General features: G+C 36.7%; 2 protein-coding genes across 8 annotated transcripts; one reads left to right on the top strand and one right to left on the bottom strand.

The window, feature by feature from the left end:
* Positions 1-1706: 1706 nt before the first annotated feature.
* LOC112738373 (uncharacterized) lies at positions 1707-6364 on the bottom strand. 6 transcript variants are annotated; one of them, XR_011869732.1, is made up of 8 exons: positions 6090-6364; positions 5580-5967; positions 4264-4357; positions 3954-4072; positions 3543-3826; positions 3171-3260; positions 2840-2930; positions 1707-1938 (listed from the first exon to the last, which is right to left on the bottom strand). XR_011869732.1 is itself a non-coding variant. In XM_025788805.3 (8 exons), the coding sequence occupies exons 2-7, from the start codon at positions 5865-5867 to the stop codon at positions 2874-2876; spliced, it is 729 nt and encodes a 242-aa protein (XP_025644590.1). In that variant the 5' UTR covers positions 5868-5967; positions 6090-6229; the 3' UTR covers positions 1707-1938; positions 2840-2873. The 6 variants fall into 6 exon arrangements, 1 of the variants encoding a protein (XP_025644590.1); XR_003169366.3 differs by lacking the exon at positions 6090-6364 and adding an exon at positions 2203-2255 and having other exon boundaries at positions 3746-3826; positions 5580-6067; XM_025788805.3 differs by having other exon boundaries at positions 3746-3826; positions 6090-6229.
* On the top strand, positions 6192-22486 carry LOC112738374 (uncharacterized). 2 transcript variants are annotated; one of them, XM_072211973.1, is made up of 2 exons: positions 6192-6366; positions 21237-22486. In XM_072211973.1, exon 2 carries the CDS (start codon positions 21560-21562, stop codon positions 22271-22273), a length of 714 nt encoding a protein of 237 aa, XP_072068074.1. In that variant the 5' UTR covers positions 6192-6366; positions 21237-21559; the 3' UTR covers positions 22274-22486. The 2 variants fall into 2 exon arrangements, 1 of the variants encoding a protein (XP_072068074.1); XR_003169367.3 differs by lacking the exon at positions 21237-22486 and adding an exon at positions 12341-12512 and having other exon boundaries at positions 6197-6366.
* The last annotated feature ends 383 nt before the right edge of the window (positions 22487-22869 follow it).

Here is a 22869-nt window from a genome sequence, read left to right as displayed (position 1 = left end):
ACCAGGTTCTCCAATCGATTGGCCCGCAATAATACCTACAGCTTCGCCTAATTCCACCAAGTTTCCATGAGTAGGACTCCGCTCATAACACAATCGACAGATCCAAGATATATTCCTACAAGTAAAAGGGGTTCTATATATATATATATATATATATATATTTTGAGTCATTCAATAATAATAATAATAAAATTATTAAAAATTATTCTACAAGAAATTTAAAGTTAAAATTTTTATATTTAATATAATTAAAAGATGTCCTATTTTAAAAACATGTTTGTATTAAAAGAAAATATTTTAATTTAAATTTCAAAACATCATTATTCACCTTACTTATTTCCAACTAAAAAAATATATTAATAGACTAGTGTGATCATTCACATGCACAAAAGTAAGCTAATAATAATAAACATTGACATATAGTAAAAATAAAATGAACGAAAACTGTTATATCTAACAAAAAAAAATGTTAAAAATTAATCTATGTAATAATTATTTTTAATGACTAAAATGTCTATTTTTAAAATCCTTAAAACTAATTTAGATAATTACTCTTTTGGTTTTATTTTTCAATCCAGTAGATCCAAATGATTGTTATTCTTATATCGATTTAAAATTAGTTTGCAATTAATTCAATTCAAATGATTGTGATTTAGATTGGATCAATTTATTCAGCTTTAGAAAAAAAGGTGAACAATTAAATTCTTACTTATTTCATTTACAAAAATAATTTATGCGTATTCCTTTCTCCTTTTTACCATAAATGAGATGCGTAACAAACCATAAAAATACAACTCCTGAAAGGCTGAAACAAAATATATTGTTTCTGTAAGTTATTACAACTCTTGAAAATGCAACTTATAGAGCCACATGGTACCAAATCCACCCGTAATATACTAATAAATGTTTCCAATACAAAATTTTCATACATCTAAACATTTTATGAACCACTGGAAAAGATACAAGAAAATCTAAATGAATTGAAAGAAAAAAAAAATGAAATGATGGTTGTAAATATGCAATCCCCTTTTTTCCATACAAATCACAATATAAAATCAGAAAAAGATGAGACAATAAACATCTCACACCAAAATGAATCAATATGACTTATATTCAAACATTCAAAAAATCTAATATAAAATAAGAATAAATGGTTAAATTAATTCTAAAAAATTACTCATTCTTTAAATTAATTTCTAAAAGATTTTTTTAATCAAATTCTTTTAAAAATTTTAAATTAGTCGTGTTAATCCTTCCGTTACTTTTATTGATAACGGCACCAAAGTAACATCACAAGTCACAACACATACCTACTAATCCTAATTGACTATTAATAAGATTAGTTTATAAAATTAGATCAAATTAACCCCAAATTGAAAGATTCTAATACCTCAAATTTTCTCCTCAATTAGGTTTTGATTTAATCTAATTTCATATACTTATTATGTTAATAGTCAATTAAGACTCTTTGGTATGTGTTGGAGTGTTACTTAACTTGCTATATTAGCAAATTTTGATACCATCAACAAAGAAAGTGACAGAAAGACTAAGATAACTAATTTAAAATCTTTAAAAAACAAATTTAATTAAGAAAATTTTTTGAAGACTAATTTAAAGAACGAGTGATCTTTTAGAAACTAATTTGACCATTTACTCTAAAATAAAATAAAATTGAAATGGAATCATTGATACATCATACACTAGTATAACAATAAAGGTATTTCTTCTTTTCTTTTAACATTAATAGACGGCGCAATTCAGCGCAATTTTACACAAGAAAGTACAAATTTAAACATTGATGGCTAGCTATAATGCTTAGCGTGTCATCAATAGTTGCATGGGATGTTATTATGTTAATAACGTAGCAATTAGGCTTGGAACTTGGAAGAGAGTCAGGAGACTGATTGAGGATTTGAAATTACCCGATGATTCCATTACCTGCATCAGATAATCAAGACCTGATTCACCATCCCTATATCTTCTCTTGCAGCAATTTTCAAAAAGATCTACCAAAATTTTTCTAGTGACAGAAACGAAAACAGGAAAAGAATGTTGGACAAAAAATGGTAAAAGACCTGCCTTATGATGGCGGTTTAGAAAGAAATGACTGCCTGATATTGCTTGAAATTTAGAAATGTTAGTGTTCTCTTCACTCTTTAGTATTCTCTTCTTGTACATTAAAGTAAACAATCTTATACTCACATGCAGTGAAGGGAATCATATTCCGAGAAAGATGAAGAACGCCAAGTGGATCCCTATGTTTTACAGTATTAACAAACCATTTTATTTCCCCATAAATGTAAACAATAAGGGTTTCGCTAACAAGTGTTCACTCCTTAAGAATACAAAAGTGTAAGAATTTTACTCTCTTTATGGATTTAATTTCATTGAAAACTTAGAACTCTAGCTTTTTCAATCCTAAACACGTTTTGGACCCTTAGGTCACTAGTTAGCAAAATCCAAAACATAATAATAGATAAGCTAATGCAAAATTTTATTGGATAGCTCAATAAAATACTAAAGAGAAGTGCACCAATTCTTTAGAAAGCCACTAACAACACTGCATAAATTGACATGGACAAATATTTTTCCTAATATTTGTCTGTTACTATTCTTATCATTTTCTGTAAGCAAATCAATAACAATGTTAGAAATAAAGAAGATATCATATAACCTCTTCAATTTATTGATCTAATAGACAAGAAAATCTTCCCAGTTTAATAAGGAAACAGATTATATGCTATCATCACAGACATGCTTTGATATTCTATGATATATTTAAGATATAATATGATACCTTCTTTATTTATAACAAACACCTAAAAGTGTTTATCATTACCTGGAAAGTAGGTTACATGAACTTTTCACAAACTTCAATCTGTAGATTCTGCTGTATGAGATTGTTGCTCCTCAAATAAACTCTGAATTTTCTGCAGTGACCATAAATCACCAGTGCTTAGCCAAAAGAATATAACCAAAACATACAAACTAAATATCTTTTCTTCTTTCTTTCTTCTTGTTTTTCCCCGTCTTTTATTCCCTATTTTCTTTTTAAGTTTTTATTTCATTTTCTGCCTCAATCCATACTTAACCTTTGTGTTTCTCCTCACCCTGAAGTTCATGCAATTGACTACTGCACATATAATAATATATTGTCTTTACTTTTCTACCTTGACAGAGTTTCCAACTTCCTCTAGTTTCTGCAACAGCAGCAGCTCTCCAGAAGTGGAATCTTGTCTCAATGACTTTGAAGGAGACATCTACAGATGAAAGAAACGAATGACAGAGTGAAGGAAAAAAAGAGGATGGATATAATAAGCAAACAACAAGAACAATGGGAGCTATAATCAACACCCTTTAGCAGGTGTGGTTTGTGGAATGTTTTCACATTCCTGGAAATCTTACCTAAAAAATCTTCTCAAGAAAATAAAAACATTCTGCGAACCACACCCTTTAGTTTTATTGGGTTAAACTTTATCAATGGTTACCAACAAGAAAAAAAGGACCAAAAATAGTGGGGAATTCAAGTTATTTATTACCACGAGCTAGCACACAGTATGGAGCAATTGCATGCATTGAATAAAAAGAAACCTTTCTTCAACATAGCTATCACCATACATTGAGCTGACATACACCCATGGATCGATGGAGTCCACACCTCATCCATGGTGGATGGATGGTAATGTTAGCGTAGAATACGATAATGACTATGTTCAATAATGTTACTCTAGAATAAATAACCTACCATCATATGTGGAACATCTAATGTAGAAACCTGTGTCGAGAACATCTCATTTCTCATGTTTGATAGGCGCATCATTATGGCCTGTAAAAAAATCAAAGGATGCAAAAAGATTTTCACTTAACCCATGTTATCAACTTATAGTGACGCAAAAAACAAGCAAAAGAAAAATTATTTTATCACCGGTGCATGGTTGGGCACTACCAAATACCTTCCTGAAAGCATGTGGATTTGCAACACCCTGGATTTTAACATCATCACTAGGTGGTCTTCGTACACCAATATTTTCAATTCTAAGAGAATAAACACCAAAATGTGACTGCAAATATCCTGCGAATAGATGAAGTCAGGCAATAGAAATAACAGAAACAAAACCATAGCACCCCCCGAAAACAATTGCTGAAGGTCAGAAGGCCTAAAACAAGAAACAGGGCCTACCAAAATAGACAGTTTGAAACTAGAACACAAATAATGTGGTCAAAAGCTTAGTTGAACACAAGAGAACTCCAAATTCTACACACCTTGTTCAACCACAACATCAGCTACATTCTGCAATAAAACATGCTTCTCTTTCTGCAGGACCCCAAAACATGGAAATGGTACTGGCCTCGTAACCTGAACTAAACAAACAAATATATGTACACAACACATCAAGGGATCAATAAATGCAAATGTAATAAATTCACATGTGATCAAAATCAAGTTTATTCTTTTTTCAGCCTTCCACCATGCCTCAAGGTCACGGATTCAAGCTGTGAAAACAGCCACTGATGTAATTATTAGGTTAGGTTGTACACATTACACCCTTTGGGTGCTGCCCTTCCCCAAACCCTGCATTAATGCGGGATGCTTGCACTGGGTTTCCCTTTTTTTTATTGACGAGTCCAAAAAGACAAACTGCTTGTTTGATTCATGTAATTGATCTCATCTAATATGAAATTGCGATGTTGTTTCGTTACCGGTGAGACTAATTATACTGCCAAAATCCCAACTATTTACTAAGTACTAACCACTACTAACTAGTAGACCACCACTCAGAAAGTACCTACACCATGCAGAAAGCAAAACCCTTTTCCCTTACCAAAATCTGTGGAGAGTAAAAAAGTGATTATAATTATAACTAAATCTGTCAATTCTGTTGAGACAGTCAAATCTGTTAGTCACAGGCTTTTCAATTCTGTTACTTAGATTCTGTTATCTGTAATAGATGTGTAACTATCAGCTCCAATACAAGGATATTTGTACTATGTATTTTCCAACTCAATCATGATAACAGTATTCAGATTATTCTTCATCAATTCTTCACCTCTCTGTTATCTCTGTTATGAAATCCTTCCTTTCAGCTTTTAAAAACTAATAATAATGAAAAGAGAACAAGTAATTTACACTCACTTCCCTTGAAAATTGAGATTAGGAATATGACACCCCATCATTTGTAGCAATATACATTGTCCTCCTTTTATAAGAAGTGACACTGGTCTTCCCTATAAACCTCCAAATTTTAACTTTTAAATCCCTAACAACCTAATTTGCCTCACGAGAATACGATATATAATGCACTCCGAATTAAATTTCCTAAAGATAAAGACTACATGATTACCAAAAATAAATAAATAAAATGAAAATTTGAACTAAAAGTTTTAGAAAGATGTAATTGTAAACTAACTCAATATTCGTGAAAGACAAGATTAGTTGAACAAAACGATCCGATGGATAATTCATTGGATAGTTTTGTCGAATATTTTGGATAATTTTGTGAACTAATCTAGGTATAAAATTAGTTGATTCAAAGTGCAGAAAAATTGGAAGAAGAAGAAGAAAAGGATTTGAATTAGACCTTGTAAACAATGGAATTAGGAGTGAGGTAGAGCTTTCTGGAGCGTATGTCGGTTCTGAGCACAAACCTCCTAACAGGAAGATAGAGCAACATGAGGAAGCCAATTCCCCATGCCAATATGAGAAGAAGCGAGTAAAGCACCCATTGCACTGTGTTGTATTTCACAAATTTCTCTTCGCTTTCTACAAACGACGCCGCATACAGCACCGCATCACTCTCACCGCCCTCCAAGTCCAATAACCTCGCCTCTAACCCATCCACTTCGATTACTTCGTTTATCGTCCCCATCTCAACAAAAACGATTCTTGATTACCAAGGAGCAAGAAGTGAAGGAACAAAGAAGTGTGAGCTCAAAATTTTAAATTGTTTCACAGCTACCCGTCTCCCCCTAGCATTGTACATCAACCAACAAAAAAAAAAAAAAACTCATTTTTTTTATTTTTTTTCGCAACCAAAGAAAATACACTTTATATTTTAATATTCTGAGAGAGCACAGTACGCAGGAAGTACCTATTCACTGCATGCGCGACACGCGTCGCTGCCGTGCAGACACGTGACTCGTTGCGACTCCCCCCTCTTTCTCCAAATAGGTCGCGCGCTCTCACTCTCAGCATTTCATTCACTTTCGTCTCTCTCTCTCTCACTTCCCTCTCATTCATTCACTCTCAAACTTTCCCTTTCTCTTTCGAAAACAATCACCAGCCACAGTTCTTCACCTCCAAGAGCCACCAAGCAGCAGCAGCGGGCAATAATCAACTGCGATGCCAAAATTAAAAAAATTAAACAAGTAAGTTATTTAGTTAATGTTAGTAATAATTAATTATATATTTATTTTAATATTTTTAATCTGAACTAAAAAGAACATATTTGTGATTATTAGTTAAATTAGTTAGTATTAATTAATAATTATAAAAAATTTATAATATTAGTACATATATATTTTTAAAAACTGAACAAAAAATATAAGATTGTAAGTAAAATTAGTTGGTATAAATTAGCAGGTATAAAAAACTAATACTTTACAATTAGTAAGTGAAATAACTTGTGTTATATGTTTAGATCTGAGTAATTATGAAATTATAAACATATTTAAATGTATATTAAATAATATTTAATTATTAGTTAAGAAAAAATATTATTATGTAATATATACAATTAGTGATGCTTTGTAACACTATACGTATGAATTTAATATATTAAATAATATAATATTTAAATATATTTTAACATACATTTAAATATATTTAAAATAATTAAATATATTTAAATATATATAAAATATTTAATATATTAAATATATAAATATATATAAACCATATGTTGTAAATATATAAGTTAAATATATTTAATATTAGAGATATATCAAATATGTTAAATATATATTATATAATATAATATAATAGAATAATTTTTTTTTTCAAAAACAATAGAAGAAGAATATTGTCTCGATTTTGGTAGGCTGAACATAATTTAATTAATCCAAAAATCAATCGTATTTTTTGGTTAATCAAAAATTTAATTTTAGTTAATTAATTAAATTAATTTTATATGATAAAATTGATTATTAATCAGTTATAAAATTTTAAAATTAATTTTTAATCGATTATAAAAATAAAAATTAATTTAAAAAAATTAATCTTTGAATAGAAAAATTAGTTTTTGAAAAAATAAAATCAATTTTTGGAAAAAAATGATTTTTAGACCAAAAAATCAGTTTTCTAAAAAATTCAAATTAAAATTTTTTAAATTTAATTTTGATCTTGGTTAATCATTTTTTAAAATTTGATTTTAGTTAATTAATTTTTAAAAATATAAATATAATTTTTAAAATTATTTTATTAAATTGATTAACCAAAATATGAATATAATTTTTTAACCGGTTAATAACTTTTGATGTTTTAATGTACACTCCTAGATTTTGGTATAACATTTAGCTATTGGGTATTTAGTAGTTAATGGAATTTTGAGTGTGTTCTTAAGACAGACAATTCGTAGGGACGAGTTGTTGGAATAGAATTGTTTCTTTTATTTTTCTAAGACAATTCAGGAGGCGTATTGGATTAAAAGAATATTTTTTTTTTATTAAAAAGACAATAGGCAGGGGGCGTATTGTTAGCCCGTTAGGGAGTATTGTATTTTGTATGATTAAAAAAATATAAATAAAGTATTATAAGAAGAATAATATGTTGGGGTGTGTGGAGTATTCTTTGATAATTTTTTTTTTATTGTGAGTGAGTAAAAAAATTGTTTAAATGGGTTCAATAAGAGTATAAAAATGGAGATGTTAGTTTAAAAAGATATTATTTTTTTTTGAATCAAAGGAGCTCAACATAGTAGAGTGGAGCAGATAGCAAAGCTATAGTAAGAATAAAATAAGATAACATATAATTCCTAGATACTGTGATCCGGCCATCAACACCCAAAGGGCTCAGCACCACTCCATTCTTCGTAGAATGTAAACGATCTGTTAATAATGTCCCTAATCTTGAACTCTTATTTCGGAAGAGCCTGTTATTCCTTTCTAGCCAAATTGTTCAGATAACAGCAAAAAATTCAGTGAACCATCTCTTCCTGTCTACCTTCTTTCCTGTAAAGCTCATCCAACTCTTAAAATGTTCATTCAAAGTACCTGGAAAGTTCCACCTTTGTTGAAAGGCTATTAGCCAAGCACACCACACCTGCCATGTAATCTCACAACTAAGAAACAGATGATACGCGGTTTCCACAGGCTTACTACAGAGAAGACACCTATTGTCCTACTGGTCAATAACCCGTAATCTGCACAGTCGATCCTTTGTGTTGACCCTTCCGACTAACACAAACCAAGAAAGGAGTTCAAATCTCGGGGGACAAATCCTTTCCAAACAGCACTAGTGAAGCTATAGTTGGTAACCTCCTCCGGTAGGACTTCCTCTTGCATCACTCGCACAAAGGATTTTGTTGAGTAGTCACCTGTTTTATCAAATTTCCATACCACACTATCTTCCCTCTCATTTGTAAGCTTGAATGACTGTAAGATCTCATGAAGCTGGTATACTAAGTCCAACTCCCACTAGAACAACTCTCTCCTCCACTGGAAACTCCAAATCCACGCTAGCCCATCCCAAAATTCACAGTCTGCTATCACAGATTCTTGAAGAGTTGAGACCGAGAAAAGCCTAGGAAACATATCTTTCAATACTCCAGCCGGTAGCCATCTATCCTCCCAGAATCGGGTTGTTATGCCATTCCCTAACTCCATCGACAACCCATTGATCATCTGATCTCTCAGCCCCGGCTTACTAACTTGTAGCTGGCATATATCCTTCCAAGGACCCCCTCGCGTGGGAGTAGGCTGTCCTCCCACCATTCTTGTAGGATGCATATTATTACAAGAGCACACCACTTTCTTCCATAAGGGACAGTCTTCTTTCGAGAACCTCCACCACCACTTAAACAGCAATGCAGTATTTCGAATCACCGCATCCCCAACTCCCAACCCACCTGCCTTCTTTGGAGCCATAACCACTTCCCACTTCACGAGCGGTACCCCGTATCTCCCATCCTCAGTACTCCACAGGAACCGTCGTTGCAGGGAAATCAGCTTCTCTGCCACTGTCTTTGGCATCTTATATAAACTGAGGTAGTAAATCGGCAAGCTACTAAGAACTGCCTTAATTAGGACCAGCTTACCTGCTTTGTTAAGAGTTTTTGCTTTTCACAAACTCAGTTTGTCTTCCACCTTATCAATCACCGGTTTTCATGTCTTAACCAGTCTCGGATTTGCTCCTAGGGAAATGCCCAGATATCTGACTGGTAATGAAGCCTCTTTACAACCCAGTAACTGACACATTCTCCGGACCCACATCCTCTCATAGCTGACCGGTATAAGGCTGGACTTTTCAAAATTAATGGCTAATCCCGACATGAGCTCGAAGCATCTGAGTAGCCGATGATAATTCCTGATGGTCCCCTCATCAGGCAGACAGAAAAGAATAGTATCATCTGCAAACTGCAAGTGAGACAACTCAATATTATCTCTACCAAGCAGTAACAGAGTTATATGGCCATTCCTCACCGCCTCTCCAATCATTCGATGCAAAACATCCACAACTAACACGAACAGGAATGGGGACAACGGGTCACCTTGCCGTAGACCCCGTTCTATTTTGAAAGGCTTCGAAAGTGATCCATTGACAAGCAATGACATAGATGCAGTGGTGACACACTCCTTTATCCAACCTCTCCACCTCTGGTCAAACCCCATCTTCTGCAAGACAATATCCACAAAGCCCCACTTGACTCTATCATAAGCCTTTTGGAAGTCCAGCTTTATTATTGCGGCGCTCTTTTTTCGTGTTTTTAGCCAGTGCACTGTTTCACAGGCGATCAGGGCCCCATCATGGATTTTTCTGCCCTTAACGAAGGCGCTCTGAGTCTCTCCTACCAACTCCGGCATTACCTTTCGCATCCTCCTAACCAACACCTTGGATATGACCTTATAGACACACCCCACCATACTGATCGGTCTGAGGTCCTTTATTTCTCTGGCTCCAGTAAACTTTGGCACTAGCGTCACCCACGTAACATTCGAGTTTCTAGGAAGTGTAGCCGAAAGGAAGAAGCCTAGCACCGCATCAGTGAACTCCCTTCCTAAGTCATCCCAGCATTTTTTATGAAGTTCATGTTGTACCCATCACTACCTGGCGCCTTTGTTGACTCACAATCCCACACTGCCTCCTTTATTTCTTCAACAGTTGGCAATATCTCTAGCTCCAGTGCCTCTTCCTCGTTGATCTGCTTTACAAGCCCGTCCCTGAACCCAATCACTGGCGATGTCTCCTGGTGGTACAACCCCTTATAGAAGTCTCGAATACCCGTCTTGATCCTCGCCTGGTTCCTTATCAACCTCCCATTAACCATTAAGGAATCAATCCTATTCGACCTTCTTCGTGCTGAGGCTAGATTGTGGAAGTAGCGGGTATTCTTATCCATTTCCTTCACGTGCCGCGATCTGGACATTTGCTTCCAATGAAGCTCCTTCCTGATATACCATTTTCTACAAAAGCTTACCAACGCTCTCCTTCTTGCTTCAATAGTCCCATCAGCCGTGCCAGTACTTACCATGTCATCTACTTTCTTAATTTCATCCTCCAGCTGTGTAATCCTTTGGTCCATATTCCCAAAATTGGCTCTATGCCATCTGCTCAGTGGAGTCGTCAGAGCCTTTAGTTTATCAATGAGCTGTCCCTCCCCCAAGTTCCTCCACTCCTCCTTCACCATTCTCAAGAACCCATCATGGGTAAACTACGAATCCAAGCTCCGAAACGGTCTTGGTCCCCCGCTAATCCGGGTACCCTCCAAGATCATTGGGCAATGGTCTGATAACCCTCTAGGTCCCCCTCTCAGTCTTGTATCAGGAAACTCTTCTAGCCACTCTAAACTAACCAGTCCCCTATCAATGCGGCTACATGATTGCCCTCTGAACCAGGTGAATAAGCGATTAGTTATTGCCAAGTCCACTAACTCCATATCCTGTATCCACGATTTAAACTCTTCTGCGGACACTGTTAAAGAGGTAGCACCCTTTCTCTCTTCTACATGAGTTACCTCGTTAAAATCCCCCATATAACAGAACGGTACTTGGCATAACCCAGATAGGAAGCTCAATTCTTCCCACATGATGAGTTTTTCCGCCCTTTCATGTGGCCCATAAACTAGACAGAAAGCACAGGGAAAGTTAGTTTTTAGCAGCACACCTTCCAAGCATATCCAACGAGCCCCTTTATAACAGTTGTTCATCCGAAACACCATGTCATCCCACATTAATAACAGTCCTCCCGCAGCACCAACCGAACCAACTAACTCCCATTTAACTGCGCCATTTTTTCACAGTTGCGCTATATCAAAATTTGTCACCATCTCTGTCTTGGTCTCTATTAAGCCTAGCATATGCACATTAAACTTTCTCTGAAAATTCTTAATCATACTTAGTTTACCAACCCCCTTCAACTCCCTAATATTCCAAGAACTAAAAATCATCGTATAGCACTTATACACACCTTTTTCCGATTCTTCGGCCGACTCCTCCGTGCTTTCTTCTTTCGCTTAGCCTGTTTTTTCTTCTGCGCAATTAACTCATTCTGTGCCTGTAGAATGGCCATGATGTCATCTTCCTCATCATACTGCACCGCTCCAGATTCTATTGCAAGCTTCCAGGCTTTCCGGTTTTCTTGCATATCAGCTGTCCATTTGTTCTCTGATGTTTCCGTCTCAGCTTCGCTCACTGCATCAGAAGGGGCCCCTTGCACACCCGCTGAAGCTCTCCCCTGAACACCAGTATCTAACTCTCCCTGACAGCCACTGTCCCTGCCCTCTGCCAACTCATCTCCCAAACTAGCCCCATTTATAATAGTCAATTTTTTTTTCAAGTGAGTTTTGTATGTAAAAATTTATGTGATGTTCTTTTTGAAATAATATATGAGAAATTTTAGAGTGTATTTTGTCAATGTGTAGATAATCAAATATTAAAGAAAATAACAAATATTTTTTATAGACAGTCTGTGTTAGCATTCGGGGATTTTGTTCAACTTTAAAAAAATGTATGAGATTGAAGAAGCAAGCATGTAATAGATGTTTTTGTTCCATCTGCAAACACAGACACAAATATCAATTATTGAATTATATGTAGAGTTTGAAGAATTGGTTGAGTTAATTTACTGAAGTCTAACATCAATTGAATGGGTTATAATATTAAAAGTGAATTATTGGTCTAACTGAAGATGAGGATGAAGATGACATAATGGTCGAGCTTGATATGGTAGATATGGCAAAAGCACTAATAAGTCAACATTCATCTGGAGAGTCATTTTTCATGTATGCTTTGGATTTGAACACTATAAATGCAGCAGAGTTTCTTGAGTATGTCAATGCAAATAAGTAGTCTTCTTCTTTTTTTTTTATTATTATTATTATTATTATTATTATTATTATTGAGTTAAAATTTAATTTCATACCTTATGATAACAAATATAATTGATTATTCCTAGTAACTAATTTATGATTATGAGCATTATAGAAATTAATAAAAAATGACTAGTCAAACAAAATGAAAATTAACTCTTGTATGTACTACTTTCTTTGTCTTTTGTATCTTTGAAGAAAAACTTTATTCTAAACAATGAAAAAGTAATAACACACTCCGTAAAACAAAGGAATGAAGATTAGTGTTTTAGATAAGAATTTTTGAGTTACGATTCCTCCTTGGATCAAATCTTCTTTTATAGAGTTTGATATATTTTTTCTAATATTAGAAAGATTTTCTTTTTCATCAACTAACCGTTGCACTATTTATTTGTGGTTTTCATTTACATTGAAGTAAGAATATTTTCCTTTTTAACTTGATGATATGCCGCAACAATCCAATTTCCTATGAGCTTGATTCTTGGAGCGTTTCTTATTATGTTTATTGTGCAATCTCATTTTAAAGATATCATTTTTAATGATAATTATATTAATATTGCTTGTATGTTCAATTTCTTTTTGCTTGATTCGTCATCGTTGATTGATTCCTATCATAAATTAGTTATACTAGGAAATAATTAATTATGTTTGTCATCGCAAGGTGCCAAATTAATTCTTGACTCAACAATTCTCCTTTCACACAATACCCTACTTCTTCTCCCTTCCATCATAAACCGTGCTTTAACTAAAGTTCATCCTTTCCTTTCTTCGTAATTCATGGCTTCATCAAGTTTCAGAAAAAAGAAAGAAAAAGAATCAGCTCAAGCCGAACTACCAATCTATGATACCAAGAGATTTAAGTCTCAATTTCATGAATCAAGATATCACAAGTTAATGGAATCAAAAAGGTCATTTCAGAGATGGGTTTCAGATTGAAAGATGGAGAATATCCCATCATGAGAAGAATAACCGTAGAGAGGAGATGAGAACTTCTATGTGAACCTCTCACAGACATAAGTGCAACCATGATAAGGGAGTTCTATGCAAATGCTGTGAGGTCAAACAAGATCAGCCCTCCCTACAAGAGCTATGTTAGGGGGGTTGAGGTAGATTTCAGCCCACCATCCATCATGAGAATCTTATAGATAAGAGTGATACCCTATGGAAAACCCAGCTTTGATGAAAGAATGGCGGTGAGAGAGATCTTGATGAGATATTACATGGTTTATGTTTTGAAGGCAAAGACCGGGAAAGTGACTTAGAGGGAGCTCTAAGCCGCTTGAAGAGAATGGATCTCATACCTGAGATCAAAGGGTGGTATGAGATAGTGAGAAGGTCCATACTCCCAACTGAAAATACATCTGAAGTCACAATAAAAAGAGCAATTCTGACATATTGCATACTTAGGGGAGGAGAAGTCAATGTCCCACAGCTCATAGCAGATAGCATTCAAGAAATGGCTGAGGATACTGACAAATGAAGCAGACTTGGTCACCCAAGTACCATTCTGAGGCTGTGCAGGGAGGCAGAGGAATTACCAAGCAAAAAATGGATGGTATCACTGAAACCGAGGAGGAGAGAAGAGCTCAAGGAAGAAGGAGGAGACCACAAATGGAGGGGGAACAATCTTCTGGTGCAATGGACTTAAGCCAAATGCAAAGAGCCGTTGAAGAAATGTCTCAGCAATATATGAGAGCACAGGAGCAACAACAGGAGCAATATTTGAAGCAACAAGAGCAGTACTTAAAAGCCCAAGAGCAATAAGAGCATTGGCAGCAGCAAATGATGGAAAAGCAAGAAAACTTCCAGCTCAAGATGTTGGATCAACAGAGAGAGTTTCAAGCAAGAACTCTTGATTGGCAAAGGGAACAATCAGCACACTCTCAAGAATCATTTAATAGATTGTCCCTACAACAAGCCAAGCAAGGAAAGTACATCCAAAATCTGTACCAATGAAAGAATATATATCATACAATTAGAGAGCATAGGAAGTTGGACATGATGGATTATGATATAGAAACTCAAGCAAAGTTAGACTATGTAGTCAGTGGCATGCTAATATTGAACTAAGAGATCAAGCCATATGTTCAATGCCAAGAATTGGTAGACCATCAGAGAGCAAAAGCCAAGAACAATGCAGCACACATGCAACAAGGATTGAAGGATGCTGGGCTCTGGGATCGGATAGACCACATTTGGGATTGTAGATGCCCTATTGAGGAACCCCAAGAAACAAGCAAGAAGCGGAAGAAGAAAGGAGAATCTAGCTGAGGAAAAGAGCACAACAACGAGAGGTGGTGGAGTCCCTTTTATAGTTTTAATTAAATAAGGATTATGCATATCTGAAACATGATATGCCTCCAAATATTTTATATTTTGCACTTTCATATCTTGAGTAGATTTCTTATTAGGATCTGCATTATGCTTGTTATCACTCATCTGCATTAAATTCTGTCTTGTTTCCCTTTTGCATCAATAAGAGAAAATGTTTGAAATAGAAAGTAATTGTCGAATGTTGTAGGAATTAGAATAAAGACTTGTGGTGGTAATTGCTTGATTAGATGATAAGCTCAATAATAAAAGCTGCAGAATAAAATGTTCTTTGTAGTGTAAACTCATTTGCTGTTATAAAACCTCCAATTAATGAACATCCCTGGAAAATGAAAAGTAATAAAGAAAAAGAAAAGAAAAACCAAGGATTGTTAACAAGAATGAAAGAAACAAATAATAAGGCTAGACACCAATAGCTTGGACCTTAGGACATATGGTTGTGGTGCTTCTTATACTAGGATATGCTTGGACAATTAGGTTCTGAGGAGTCTTTTAAAACTTGGTAACTTGGATTAACTAATTCGAGATTACCAACCGAAAGTCCATTATCAAGAGTAACCTAGTTACAAAGCATTTAGTAACCCAAAGAGGTGTTGGGCATCAATGTTCCTAAGAAGAATTGTCAGCCAAATGTCTGTAGTGAAGAGGTGTTGAGAAAAGTTGAGCCAAAAGGCTGCTGCAACACTTGACACTGAGCTATCATTGAGAAATAAGTTTCTAGGCAAAAGAAAGAAGGAAAAAGCTAACAGGGATCAATCAAAGAACAAGGGATTATAACAGCAACTCTAGTGAATCCTCAAAGAGACATTTCATAGCTGTCAGCTAAGAATAAATTGAGCTGCATCTTGTCTGCATAAAATTTCATAGTTCAAATTCTATTACCTGCAAAATAAGGACATAAATGCTTCTCTGTTTTGTTTCATTTCTTCTCATGGTTAGTGCTTGCTTGGAGACAAGCAAGGTTTAAGTTTGGTGTTATGATGACAAGTCATCTTATACTAGTTTTACAAGCATTTTTCACTTGTTTCATTAGGTTTTATGCACTTTCTTGCTTAAGTGATTGGAGTGGATTTTCATGATTATTTTGAATCAATCAAACATCATTTATTTTACACAAAATCATAAGGTTTATGCTAGAATTAATTGATTTTATGAATGATGCAAAGACCTTATAATTTTGGTGAGACTTTAATAGTTTGTTTGGTTGCTTGTAGGTGAAGAAATGAAGAAAGGAGGAGGCAAAACAGTAAAGCGTTACATTGAGAAGAAGAACGCCACGCTCAATAACAAACAAGGCTAGCGTTCACTTCTCTAGTGAGCGTGGCGTCCACTTTCCCACCTTTTTTTGTGGCGTACACTTGCTGGTGAGTTTGTATGAAAAAAAGGTGGGAAAGTGAGCGCCACACTCACTAGAGAAGTGAACGCTAGCCTTGTTTGTTATTGAGCGTGGCGTTCTTCTTCTCAACGTAACGCTTTACTGTTTTGCCTCCTCCTTTCTTCATTTCTTCACCTACAAGCAACCAAACAAACTATCAAAGTCTCACCAAAATTATAAAGTCTTTGCATCATTCATAAAATCAATTAATTCTAGCATAAACCTTATGATTTTGTGTAAAATAAATGATGTTTGATTGATTCGAAATAATCATGAAAAAATTCACTCCAATCACTTACTTATTGTGCAAGAAAGTGCATAAAACCTAATGAAATAAGTGAAAAATGCTTGTAAAACTAGCATAAGATGACTTGTCATCACAACACCAAACTTAAATCTTGCTTCTCCCCAAGCAAGCACTAATCATGAGAAGAAATGAAACAAAACAGAGAAGCATTTATGTCCTTATTTAGCAGGTAATAGAATTTGATCTATGGGGTTTTATGCAGACAAGATGCAGCTCAATTTATTCTTAGCTGACAGCTATGAAATGTCTCTTTGAGGATTCACTAGAGTTGCTGCTATAATCCCTTGTTCTTTGATTGATCCCTGTTAGCTTTTTTCTTCTTTCTTTTGCCTAAAACTTATTTCTCAATGATAGCTCAGTGTCAAGTGTTGCAGCAGTCTTTTGGCTCAATTTTTCTCAACATCTCTTCACTACAGACATTTGGCTCACAATTCTTCTTAGGAACATTGATGCCTAGCACCTCTTTGGGTTACTAAATGCTTTGTAACTAGGTTGCTCTTGATAATGGACTTTCGGTTGGTAATCACGGATTAGTTAATCCAAGTTACCAAGTTCTAAAAGACTCCTCAGAACCTAATTGTCCAAGCATATCCTAGTACAAGAAGCACCACATGCATATGTCCTAAGGTCCAAGCTATTGGTGTCTAGCCTTATTATTTGTTTCTTTCATTCTTGTTGCCAATCCTTGATTTTTCTTTTCTTTTTCTTTCTTACTTTTCATTTTCCAAGGATGTTCATTAATTGGAGGTTTTATAACAGCAAATGAGTTTACACTACAAAGAACATTCTATTCTCCAGCTTTTATTATTGAGCTTATCATCTAATCAAGCAATTACCACCACAAGTCTTTATTCTAATTCCTACAACATTGGACAATTACTTTCTATTTCAAACATTTTCTCTTATTGATGCAAAGGAAACAAGACAGAATTTAATGCAGATGAGTGATAACAAGCATAATGCAGATCCTAATAAGAAATCTACTCAAGATATGAAAGTGCAGAATATAAAATATTTGGAGGCATATCATGTTTCAGATATGCATCATTCTTATTTAATTAAAACTATAAAAGGGACTCCACCACCTCTAGTTGTTGTGCTCTTTTCCTCAGCTGGATTTTCCTTTTTTCTTCTGCTTCTTGTTTGTTTCTTGGGGTTCCTCAACAGGGCATCTACGATCCCAAATGTGGTCTACCTGATCTCAGAGCCCAGCATCCTTTAATCCTTGTTGCATGTGTGCTGCATTGTTCTTGACTTCTGCTCTCTGATGGTCTACTAATTCTTGGCATTGAACATATGGCTTGATCTCTTAGTTCAATATTGGCATGCCACTGACTACATAGTCTAACTTTGCTTGAGTTTCTATATCATACTCCATCCTGTCCAAGTTCCTATGCTCTCTAATTGTATGCTATATATTCTTCCATTGGTATAGATTTTAGATGTACTCTCCTTACTTGACTTGTTGTAAGGACAATCTATTAAATGATTCTTGAGAGTGTGCCGATTGTTCCCTTTGCCAATCAAGAGTTCTTGCTTGAAACTTTCTCTGTTGATCCAACATCTTGAGCTGGAAGTTTTCTTGCTTCTCCATTATTTGCTGCTGCCAATGCTCTTGTTGCTCTTGGGCTTTTAAGTACTGCTCTTGTTGCTTCAAATATTGTTCCTGTTGTTGCTCCTGTGCTCTCATATATTGCTGAGACATTTCTTCAATGGCTCTTTGCATTTGGCTTAAGTCCGTTGCACTAGAAGCTTGTTCTCCCTCCATTTGTGGTCTCCTCCTTCTTCTTTGAGCTCTTCTTCTCCTCCTCGGTTTCAGTGATACCGTCCATTTTTTGCTTGGTGATTCCTCTGCCTCTCTTTATCCGATTTGTATCTGCATCCTCAAAGAGTGCCCCTACTCTATTGCACAGTCTCAGAATGGTACTTGGGTGACCAAGTCTGCTTGATTTGCCAGTATCTTCAGCCATCTCTTGAATGCTATCTGCTATGAGCTGTGGGACATTGACTTCTCCTCCCTTAAGTATGCAATATGTCAGAATTGCTCTCTTTATTGTGACTTTAGATGTATTTTTAGTTGGGAGTATGGACCTTCTCACTATCTGTTCTGAGGGTTACCTGAAACTATAGGTCGATCTCGGACGAGATCTTCTATACTGATCGGAGATGACGTGTCCGGCTGATGGGTGGCGGCCGGAGCTGTCGTGTCCGACTTGTTGGACTGGCTGCACTGCTGATCCTTAGTCACCGGAGGGTGGAGGGTACCTGCAAGAGACTCCGATGCTTAAGTTAGCATGGGTATTAAACAGGTTTTTAGTAGAATCAGAGTATGAGTTATACCTGGGTGCTCTAGTGTATTTATAATGGTGTAGAGTGACCTTTTTAGATAAGATAAGTTAGTTATCTTATCTTATCTTATTTTTGAGTGAGATCATCTTATCTTCAAGGGAACCGCCTTTATCTCTGTAGGCTTGGGCTGCCTTTGGATTTGGGTCGTGTTCCTCTGTTTGGGCCCTTTACTGGGCTTTCCTGTCGAATTGACCAAGCTCTTTAAAAAGAGGTCAGATAATCTGACCTGAGGAGGTCGGTCGCTTTGTCGCTATCATCCCGGATCGGACAGCTCGACCCAGGGTATGAACAGTGCCCCTGCTCGAGCTCGGTCTTTCTTTGGGAGGTCGAGTCTTAAATTTATGACTTCGATCCTTTTCTGGCGAGGCCGAGCTCGGGCATCTGTCGACTTCTTCTTTGTAGAGTCTTCTTTTTGAATGTGGAACGTTTTCTTTATTTAAAGCGCGTGCTTTGTATTAGCGCTCTGTTCTTGGGAAGGCGCAAGGGTTTAATACCCTCATTAATTAGTTTTTAATGTCCCGTTTCCCTTGGCTTTTTATTTTGAACTTTATACACAAAAACGGTTTCTCTTCTCCATTTTTACTTGTAACTTCCCCTTTCCTTCTCTCTTTTTGTTTCCTGAAGTTTGCGGTTTTCACATTTCTTCCCTGCGACGTCCTTTGGTGATTTCTTGGTGTTTCTCTTTGCTCGAGAGGCGATTCTGTTCTACGTCTTCGATCTTCTATGAAAACTTCTTCTTTTATTCAGGTTGGTTCTTCTTTTCATCGTTGTCATCCTTTTTTCTGATAATGCCTTGATTCTGACTGAATGTATGTTTGGAAAAGCTTGATCCTTTTTGTAGCCTTGTGCTTGCTTGTTACTGTGGCGTATTTTTTCTGGTTTTTTCTTTTTCATTTTTGCGCATACCCCTAGTGTTTCTGTTAATGCTTCCTAGGGTTTTGCATGTTCTACTGTCGCTTCTGGCTGTTTTTTGAAAAGACTGTATCTTGCTTAAATAACAGTAGTTTTCAAAATGATAGCTTGACTTTTGCCCTATTGATTAGCCCTCCTCATCGCTTGCTAAGATTTTCTTTGTTTGTTTGGGGTGCGTCTTTGATGACTACTTCTTCTGAACATTTTGTTGCTATCTGCCTTTGTTTTTTTATTTTGAACTGGGACGGTGAGTCTGGGAGGTAGCTCGTTTGGATGGCCGTGTTTGATTTGTGGCTCGTGGCCTTCGAGGTGTCGTTTTGGTTGTAGAACAGAGAGGGTTTTGTTGTTTTCTTGTGTCGAGACGTATGCCCGTTTTCCTGAATCCTTGTCCTGTTTAACTGCCTCCAAAAGATGTCCCTGGATCTTTTTGGTACATGTGGGTTTCTTTTTGTTGGTTGTTCTGTACTGGATTATGTTGGCCGAGTTATTCTGATTTCGTCCAGGATGTTTTTTAGTAATCCAATCTTCTTTTCTTGTTTGTAAGACTAGTTTGGCCATGTCTTCTCGCAATAATATTGTAGAGATGTCTTCTAAAGTTTCCGAGGGAATGTCCGATTGGCTGGACTCCCTTGTCTTAATGTGTGTCTCTGTGGTGGATGATGGGTTTTGTGTAGAGTTGAGGAAACGTCATAGAGTTTGTGGTGGCGGTGCCCGGGAGAGGGATTATGAGCTTGTAGCGTCCGATTCTGACGAGAGGGTTTGTTTTCCTACTTCGGTCGAGGGGGAGCGTCCCTTCTTCTATGCCTATGAATATTTCTTCAGCCAGTTGGACATTACTTTTCCTTTTACTGCTTTCGAGACCGACTTGTTGTGGTCGTGTAACATTGCCCCATCCCAGCTTCATCCGAATTCCTAGGGTTTTATCAAGATCTTTCAGCTGCTTTGCCAAGAGTTAGGCATAACACCTTCTCAGACTCTTTTCCTTTATCTTTTTGTTTCTACTAAGCCTGGAGCTTCTTCCAAAAAGAAGGCTTCCTGGGTTTCTTTTAGGTCTGCTCAGGGCATAAAGTTTTCGCCATGTACGATGAGTCTTTTAAGGATTTTAAGAATTATTTCTTTAGAGTCCGCGCTGTTGAGGGGGTCCGTCCCTTTTTTCTTAATGAGAATGACGAGCCTGCTTTCCCTCTAGAATGGCAAAAGGATGTGAGAGTGTCTCGTTATACATAGGAGATGCTTGATGAGGTTGAGCGGGCTTTTGTAATTGTTCTTGAAGATTTATGGGGGAAACCACCCCATCTTGATACAAAAAAGTTTTTGAGTGACCCGTCTCTGGTTCGAACTGTTTTGGGTACTATCTGACTTGTTTCTATACTTGTTTCTTAGTTTTGCTTCCTCTTTTTGTGATTGTAACCCCTTACTATGGTTGATTCTGTATTTTCAGAGATGTCTAAGAACAATGATTCCATGAAGGCCTTCAAGAAGGCAAGGAAGGCTGCTGCTGCTCAAAATATCTCGGCCAAGGTGACATGAGAGGGATCTTCTCAAGTTCCGGTGAAGCCGCCCGTGCCGAGTTCTTCTGGGCCGAGGAAGGTGATCCCCACTCCTCGGGTTCATCTGGCCGATCCTCCACAGACTTCTGCCGCTACTTCTGGTGCTCCTCCCAACAAGAAATAAAAAACAATTGAGCCTTTCAACCTTGATGCTCCTGACTTCGATGCGGTGGAGTTTGTTGATCAACAAATCGGTCCTTATGGTGCCCTCCCCATGGATGATGTATCACTCCTTCGCCATTTAGATTTTATAACTCGGAGTAGTATTAAGATGGCATATATGGGAGCTGCCCTGTATCAGACTGCCCAACATCTTCCCCTTCACGCTACCAAAGCCTTCATGGAGGAGGCTAAACAGGAGTTCGATCGGATGAAGGGCCTGAAGGAGGAGCTTGAAGTAAAAGTAGCCAAACTGGAGAAGGAGCTGAAAAATGAGAAGGCTAGCTCTCTTGCCCTGGCGGCTTTTGTGGGGTTGGCCGAGGACACTGCATTGAGGCATAAAGACAGTTATGTCACGTCCTATCGGGAGGTGATGCGTCTGAGGGAGGAGTTGGAGTCTGCCCAGGTTGATTACTCGGAGCTCCAAGGTCACCTTGTCGGCAGCGTAAATGGTGCTTATGAGAACTTGAAGGAGCAGGTTCAAGTTCTTGCTCCTGAGGTTGACCTTACTCTCTTCAGCTTAGACAATATTGTGAGGGATGGTAAGATTGTCCCCGACGACTCGGATGATGATGATGTCGGACCTCCCTCTGCGTCTGATGCCAAAGTGTTGACTTCTACAGTTCCTCCGTCTGGGGTCGTTCATCCAGAATTAGATCCTGATTGCCAAATTTTGAATAGGGACGATGGTACAGTGGATGCGGTGCCTCTCCAGGCTCGCCCTCCTTCTCCCCGTACTGAAGCTACCGAGAAGCCTTCTGATGTTTGACTAAATTTCGTATCTGTTTGTGTATATTGCCCGGCTTGTGGGCTTTTAAACTCTTTATTAATGTTTTGCTAGCTGTTGACACTTCTTAGTTGCTTGTTTAGCAACTTTATTTTGAAAAACAAAAGTAACTTCCAAGCTTTTGGGGTGGATTTTGGTGGCCTTTAAAGCTTGTTATAATTTCGCATTTTTATATCATGCTTTTTTTGCGCTGGACTTGGCATCTTTCTGGGTTTTGAGAATGTTGGAGCCTTGCTATTCGACCTCCTTTGCGCTTGTAGCTTTGATTCATTTGAGGCTAAAAATCCTGTTTTGTATGGACCTTTTGTGAGGTCTCTGCCAAGTGTAGCTTTCGCACTTTTATGTGAGTCGACTTCGTCATGTCGGGTCCTTCCCGACATCGTTATGTCGTATCCAGTTATTTTGTAATCCTCTTTCTTGGACTTTTGTTCAAGTCTCTTTCAGGGATTACTTCTATAACTTTATGTTTTGGGCCGATTTCTTCGTGTCGGACCCTTTTGAGTTATTTTGTAATCCTCTTTCTTGGACTTTTGTTCAAGTCTCTTTCAGGGATTACTTCTATAACTTTATGTGTTGGG

The sequence above is a fragment of the Arachis hypogaea genome, chromosome 13 (assembly GCF_003086295.3).
Source record: "Arachis hypogaea cultivar Tifrunner chromosome 13, arahy.Tifrunner.gnm2.J5K5, whole genome shotgun sequence".
Taxonomy (NCBI): Eukaryota; Viridiplantae; Streptophyta; class Magnoliopsida; order Fabales; family Fabaceae; genus Arachis; species Arachis hypogaea.
This window is presented reverse-complemented; position numbering and strand designations above follow the sequence as displayed.

What these genes read in the sequence shown, in the direction of transcription:
- LOC112738373 (XM_025788805.3), bottom strand. Translation starts at nt 5,867, where the DNA reads ATGGGGACGATAAACGAAGTAATCGAAGTGGATGGGTTAGAGGCGAGG. An exon ending in TGATGTTGTGGTTGAACAAG is followed by an intron (nt 4,073 to 4,263) that starts GTGTGTAGAATT and finishes ATCTATTCGCAG; the next exon opens with GATATTTGCAGTCACATTTT. An exon ending in TAGATGTTCCACATATGATG is followed by an intron (nt 3,261 to 3,745) that starts GTAGGTTATTTA and finishes TTTCATCTGTAG; the next exon opens with ATGTCTCCTTCAAAGTCATT.
- LOC112738374 (XM_072211973.1), top strand. Translation starts at nt 21,560, where the DNA reads ATGGATGATGTATCACTCCTTCGCCATTTAGATTTTATAACTCGGAGT.